The 7,111-nt window shown below is 53.5% G+C and overlaps 1 protein-coding gene across 1 annotated transcript; it reads right to left on the minus strand.

Moving 5' to 3' along the window:
- Nucleotides 1-204: 204 nt before the first annotated feature.
- On the minus strand, nucleotides 205-6,750 carry LOC117436266 (DNA-directed RNA polymerases I and III subunit RPAC2-like). Its single transcript, XM_034063807.1, has 5 exons — nucleotides 6,654-6,750; nucleotides 5,403-5,491; nucleotides 4,185-4,273; nucleotides 1,596-1,667; nucleotides 205-318 (listed from the first exon to the last, which is right to left on the minus strand). Exons 1-5 carry the CDS (start codon nucleotides 6,748-6,750, stop codon nucleotides 309-311), a joined length of 357 nt encoding a protein of 118 aa, XP_033919698.1. The 3' UTR covers nucleotides 205-308.
- Nucleotides 6,751-7,111: the final 361 nt, after the last annotated feature.

Consider the following 7,111-nt stretch of genomic DNA (forward strand, 5'->3'; position numbering starts at 1 on the left):
CCTTGACTGCTGCTCACAACGCTGCGGATGCAGCCCAGCACAGAGGGATTCTGGGCTGCAAACGAATAACGCTCTATTTAACACATCGGCGTTTTCAGCGTTGTTCCCAGGCTGAAAGGCAAAAAACACAGCACTGCACCAGCTACTAAGAAGGAGGAAAAATGACTGCTACTGCTGAACCCAGGACAAACACACAACCAGAAATACTTGGCACAGGGAATTCAATACACAGACCTTACACACGTCCATGGAGACTGCCATCCCTAAATGCTACTGTATCTCTTCCTCCCTCTGGGTCCTGTACTCCTTCATGCTCCTCTGCAAGCAAGAGCAAAGAACAAATGTTAATAGCATGTAAATGAGCGGCTCATACATCCCATGCCACCAGCCTGCTGTGACTTCTCTGTCCAGCGCAGAAGACCCTGAGCAGCTCCAACAGAGCTCCAGGGACCTTCAGAAGTGACTGAGCTCTACATTCACTCCAAGGAAAAGGAAGCCAGGCCATGCTGCAGGTCACATAGAGAAGGTCCGAGATAACTGTAGGTTCTTTATGCCTACAACACCGGTGTCAGCCCCTTCCTCTCACCTCTGAGACCAAGAGACAGAAAAGGCCCCTGAACTCTTCAGGAATACTCTCACCTCAAAGGTGTTGAGCATATGTTAGCAAACACCCATCAGGTCGTTTAGCCCTTTCTGGAATGGCTCAACAGCAGGAAGGGCCCCTTTGTGAAAGAAGATGGGTCAGTGGTTTCCAAAGTGGTTGGTGGCCCTCTCCCTCACCGCTCTGGGCAGAGTAGTTGTTCCCCCATGATAGGAACAGGCTCTTATACCAGGCACATGCCACACACTTCCCTCCTACCAGCCCACCACCAGCACCCTGAGAGCTGAGCTCAGGCCCAGGCTATGGTGCAGGAAGGGCAGAGCCAAATCCTGCAGGTAGCCCCACAAGGAAGGGGTTCCCTTGACAAGGAGAGCCTCAGCACTACTCATTTTTAGGAGATTAAAGAGCCAGTACGCACAAACTAGATACTCAGGGGAACAGCCCCATAAGGAAGGAATGAAATAACACTGTCCTCCTGTGGCAGCAGACAAAGCTGTGGAGCCTAGCTGGAGGGCAGGGGACTGAGCTGAAGGGGTCGGTGTGCTGGGAGGAGTGAGTGATGGCCTGAAGCTCAGAGTTGTCAGTGCTGCCTATTAACAGCAAACACAGACCCCTCTGGGAGGCAAGTCAAAAGATAGCGTAGACTGATGTGGCTTTTCAAGAGAGCTTTGGTTCACAGCCTGATGACCAAAGCTGACAGACAAGGCGAAAAAGGAGAAGCAGAAGCAAATTGTCTCATTGCAGCTATGTATGCCAGCAAACTTTGGATTGGCCTTCCAAAACTTCTGCTGATTTAGGGGCAGATGAAGCACACATCACCTCTGACAGGATGTAGCAGATCTACCTTACCACAGCACTACAGTACTGTGCCTGCAGAGAAGAGGGAGAGGAGTGGTTTTCTTTATTGAAATGACTCATGGTGGAAACCTGACATGAGCACAGGGGATTCCACAAAAGAAGGGCCCTGAACATGGAAACAATGCACATCCCATACCTCTGGATTTGGAAGTTGATCTCGCTTTCAGAGGGGTGCGTGATGCAGTAGCCACAGAACTCCACATCAGGGCTGCAGGAAGGGCAAGAGGAGAAGAGAGCAGTGAAACCCATGGCAACCCACAGCAAATCTCAGGGAAGTCAGAGGCTTGGGCCACCTCAGACCTGCTGGGGCTCAGGATGTTTCTAACATGACTGAGGGTCTTACGGGAGGGATATGCTGAAAGGACACTACCTGTGTAACCTTATGCACACCCTTCCATCTATCTCTGAGAGGCAGCTGGAGCTTTGCAGGGGAAAGACGTGTCTGGCATCCTGCTCAAGCAGGGGATCCTGGGTGCTTGGAAACCTCCCTCCACACAGACCTGTTGCAGTTCTGCTGGGCAGAGGAGGCAGATGGGCCTAGGGGCACCACAAAACGTTTGCAGACTGCATGACATCTGCCTTCACAAGCCGAGGTGGTTGCTAGAACATTTGTGCACACAGCAGAAAGCACAGCCCCTCACAAGAAGGCTGCTCTTTTTCTTGTCATGGTGATCTATCAGAGGAATTCACATGACATTTAATATTTTCATCAACGACCTGGATGAGGGAACTGAGTGTACCCTCAGCAAGTTCGCTGATGACACTAAACTGGGAGGAGTGGCTGACACACCAGAAGGCTGTACTGCCATTCAGCGAGACCTGGACAGGCTGGAGACTTGGGCAGGGAGAAACTTGATGAAATTCAACAAGGACAAGTGTAGAGTCTTGCATCTGGGGAAGAACAACCCCATGTACCAGTACAGGTTGGGGGTTGACCTGCTGGAAAGGAGTGAAGGGGAAAGGGACCTGGGGGTCCTGGTCGATAGGAGGATGACCATGAGCCAGCAATGTGTCCTTGTGGCCAAGAAGGCAAATGGCATCCTAGGGTGCATTAGAAAGGGTGTGGTTAGTAGGGCAAGAGAGGTTCTCCTCCCCCTCTACTCTGCCTTGGTGAGGCTGCATCTGGAATATTGCATCCAGTTCTGGGCCCCTCAGTTCAAGAAGGACAGGGAATTGCTTGAAAGAGTCCAGCGCAGAGCCACAAAGATGATGAAGGGAGTGGAACACCTCCCTTATGAGGAGAGGCTGAGGGAGCTGGGTCTCTTTAGCTTGGAGGAGACTGAGGGGTGACCTCATCAGTGTTTACAAATATGTAAAGGGTGGGTGTCAGGATGATGGAGCTAGACTTTTTTCAGTGATATCCAGTGGTAGGACAAGGGACAATGGGTGTAAACTGGAGCATAGGAGGTTCCATGTTAACATCAGGAAGAACTTCTTTACTGTAAGAGTGACAGAGCACTGGAACAGGTTGCCCAGGGGGGTTGTGGAGTCTCCTACATTGGAGATATTCAAGGCCCGCCTGGACAATTTCCTGTGTGATGTACTCTAGGTTACCCTGCTCTTGCAGGGGGGTTGGACTAGATGATCTTTCGAGGCCCCTTCCAACCCTTGGGATTCTGGGATTTGCAATGCAGCTGTCATTTGAGATGGTGCATTGAACTTCCTGCTGGAATTCTTCTGAGCCTTACCAGTGCGTCTTCACAAACTCCCAGTGCCTCCCAGCTCGATAACAATCAGAGTGAAGCCATTTGTATATTTTAATGGGGCAGCAGGATTATTAATTTCCAGCATCAATTTCTGCATCTTGATGGAAGTATTAAAGATGATCAATTTGCTTAATACTGGCTGTTCCTACTCTCTTTTTCTGACAGCACTTGCCTCAGAGGTGACACAGATACTGCCTGACCACCTGTACTTACAGAGTTGCACATCATTTTACCCAGAGCCATGTAAAATGTTCAGAAGTCTGTCACATGTCTGCCATCCAATTTCCTCTGTAACTAACCATAAGTGCAGTAGGGTTGCCTGTTCCTTAAGGGATGGGGAGCTGGAAGCATGAACTGTAGCCAGCCAATAGGGCAGAGAACTCACTGGCCAGCCCTGCCCCACAGCACCCAAGCAGGGAGTAAGGTGGGTGCAAACGTGGTAGCGAGGGCCAGCCAAGGGTCCAGGTCACCAGGCAGGTTTGTGGGGGTGAAATAGGTCTGAGGCCAGGCCAGGAAGGCAATCTGCAGGTCAGCTGAAGGTAGTGAGGGTCAGACAAAACCTATGACCAGCAAGCAGCTGTACAATGCACAACAATGAGGAAAGGCTGATGTCAAGTCAGGAAGTCAGTCCATAGGTCAGCATCCAACAGCCCAGTACAGGCTAAGCTGAAGACCCATACTCATACAACATAGCTCAGGAGGGACTGAAAGCCGTGAGCTGAGCCTAAATGGGGCTCCTGAGCCTGTGTGTGGGGGCCCCAGGTGAGGCTGCTCAGACTCATCAAGGCCTATTAGTGCTCTTAGGGCTAACAGCACAAGGAGAAAGTTAATCCTGTTAAGAGAGGGGGTAGGTAAGGAGCCTCTGGCACCAGCTCTGATATAAATACTCCAACAGGCATGCACAGAGGTAGTTTTGCCTTTTTCCAGCAGCAACTGAGGTGCGACTTAGTGAGGGGATGGGCAGAAGAGGAGACAGAGGAACCCCCAGTGGTATCAGGTGCTGTGGAGACTCCACTTACTTCTTCATGACCATGTATTGGAGGGCATTGCCAAGCATGTGGTCCTCATTGAGCAATGTAAATGTGATGCAGTTCCCACCTGTCCGGACCTGCCATGAATGGGGAGAGAAGAAATGCTGTAAGGTTCTCTGAACACCGGCCCCAAGGTGAAAAATCAACAGCTATGCTCAGCTTCAGCACAGAACTTGTAGCTCTGGCTGGCCCATTGCTGTGGCTCATGTCTCAAGTGCTGGAATATGACCAAGAGCAACTTCACAGAGGTGGAAAGGTGGCAAAATTATAGAGCTCAGACAAACCTCCCCCTCGTTATGAAGTGCCTGTGCACCCTTGCTCCTCACAGGCGAGGAGCCCAAAGAAAGCTGCAGCTTCAGGACCCACGGTGGAAAGAAGCTGGGAGCAACTGTTCAGGTTGGTATGATTCCAGGTCCTGACACCAGCACCGGGCTAGACAGCAGTAAGAAGGACAGTCAAAAACTCCCCAGGGATGCGTGCCGGCTGTCAGCAGGGAAAGCTTACCCCACTTCAAAACCAACTCTTAAGCCCAAATTCACACACCTAGGAGGTGCCTGGGGAAGCCGCTGGTGAGCCTAAGGCTGCTGAGCTCACGTGAAATGAACCCACAATGCCAGCAGCCAGCCCCTGGAGTGGGAGACCACTTCCCTCCTGTCGGCCTGCCCTGGAGCTCAGTTCTTCCCAATTCCCAAAGACAGGCGCAGAGAGCACCCGGTACTCCTGTGCCAGCTCTCCCTGTCACTGTGACCCAGTGAAGTGCCAGCGGGGAGTCGGCAGCAGTTCACCTGCAGGGCAGTGCCATCTAGTGTCTTCTGCTGCTGCAGCGGCTCTGGAGCGGGACTCAGCGGCCTGAAGGAATGGGGTGAAAGAGAGGAGGCGAAGCCGGTGCTGACAAAGCCACCCAAGGCCTAACGTTACACAGTGCTGAGCGATACTGCCAGAAGGGAGACTGAGAGGGGATCTAAGGCAGAAGCTCTTCCCTGTGAGGGTGCTGAGGCACTGGCACAGGGTGCCCAGAGAAGCTGTGGCTGCCCCATCCCTGGCAGCGTTCAAGGCCAGGCTGGACACAGGGGCTTGGAGCAACCTGCTCTAATGGAAGGTGTCCCTGCCCATGGCAGGGGTTGGAACTGGAGGAGCTTCAAGGTCCCCTTTCTCTTGGAACTATTCTCACTGTCACGATTTATCCCGGCGCCAGCAAACTCCTACCCAGCGGGTCCGGCCTGAGTGGTCCAGCTCAGGGAAGCTCTGGCTGCCGCTGCCTGTCCCATCCCGTCTCCTCCGCCACGGCCTCTGGACTACAGCTCCCAGCAAGGCAGCGCGGCGCCGCCGGAAATGACGTCAAAGCGACACGGCGTCTCGTCTCCCGAGCAGGGCGGGGCGGTGGTACCGAGGGAGTGGCCTCTGCTGCCGCCGGTGGGGCGGGGCCTGCGGCAGGGCTGCCCGGTGCTGTCAGAGCCTGCTGCTCTGGCTCGGCCTCGTCCGGCTGCGGCGGGGCCGGCACTGGCTGAGGGGCTGGGGCGGCTGGAGGAAGTGGGGAGTGTTAAAGGCCGTCAGTGCTGCCCTCACTGCAGGTGGCCCCGGAGCGGCGTGTGGCGGAGCTTGGAGCATGGTTTGCACGCCCAGACCGCGGTAACCTCCTGCGGTTATAGCTGGGGGGGTATCAGCGTGCTGGGGCGCACCTGCTGCTTCCTTGGAGAGTCGTTTGTACAGCGGCTTGTTTCCGTGCCCCTCTCCAAAACACGGTGCACTGCCCCCCGGAACGGGCGAGGGGCTTGGAACAGAAATCGAATTGATCCTACAAATAGTTCCCGAAAGGATTAAGTGAGGTACCTGCACTGAGCTCTGCGGGCAAGGAGCGTGCTAGTCTTTAACTTGGCATGTGAATGAGAGGGCTGGGGCAGCTCTGCTCTGGAGCCAGGCTGAGAGAGCTGGGCTGGGTCAGCCTGGAGAAGAGAAGGCTCCTGAAGGGGAGGCCTTAGAGCAGCTCCAGTGCCTAAAGGGGCTACAGGAAACCTGGAGAGGGGCTTTGGACAAGGGCCTGTAGGGACAGGATGAGGGGAATGGCTTCAACCTGGCAGAGGGGAGACTTAGATGAGCTCTTAGGCAGAAGCTCTTCCTGTGAGGGTGCTGAGGTGCTGGCACAGGGTGCCCAGGAGAAGCTGTGGCTGCGCCATCCCTGGCAGTGCTCAAGGCCAGGTTGGATACAGGGGCTTGGAGCAACCTGTTGTAGTGCGAGGTGTCCCTGCCTGTGGCAGCGGGTTGGGACTGGAGGAGCTTTAAGGTCCCTTCAACCCAAACCAGTCAGGGATTCTAGGATTAGTTATACGCCAGTGGTTTACGGTTGGACCAGATGATCCTTGAGGTCCCTTCCAACCTGGTGTTCTATGGTGCTTGTCTACGTTTAAGCATGTATGTTTTCAAGAGAGGGCCTAACCCGTTCCACATCCCCATTGCTACCAGAAGCAGCAACAGAGAATTTGCTCTTGGTTTCAGAGGAGATGAGGCACAGCATTCCCAACCTGGTCAGGACCAGCTTCCGCTTCTTGGAGTCCATAATGAGTAGTCTGAGCTTGGAGTCAGATCTGCAGGTGCCAAGCAGCCAAATTCTCAGAACCCAGCAGCGGTCAGGAGGTCAGTGTGAAGGCTCTCTTATGTGCATCCTGCAGCCGATTCCCTTCTGTCTAACAACCCTAAGGACACTTTAAGAGGCCTGGTATCCTGAATTGTTCTTACACTACTTTGCCACCTGCATTACACTTTTGTTGCTCCCGCTTGGAGCTGTCGATGTGTTGTTCCGCAGCAGCAGCGCGGGGAGACTAGAATTAGTTACAGAGACGTTGGAAGTGACTTTTTAAACTCAACCTCATGTTCTCTTGACTCTGTCTGAAACTCAACTGGTTTTTTGTTTGATTTTT

The sequence above is a fragment of the Melopsittacus undulatus genome, chromosome 6 (genome assembly GCF_012275295.1).
Source record: "Melopsittacus undulatus isolate bMelUnd1 chromosome 6, bMelUnd1.mat.Z, whole genome shotgun sequence".
Taxonomy (NCBI): domain Eukaryota; kingdom Metazoa; phylum Chordata; class Aves; order Psittaciformes; family Psittaculidae; genus Melopsittacus; species Melopsittacus undulatus.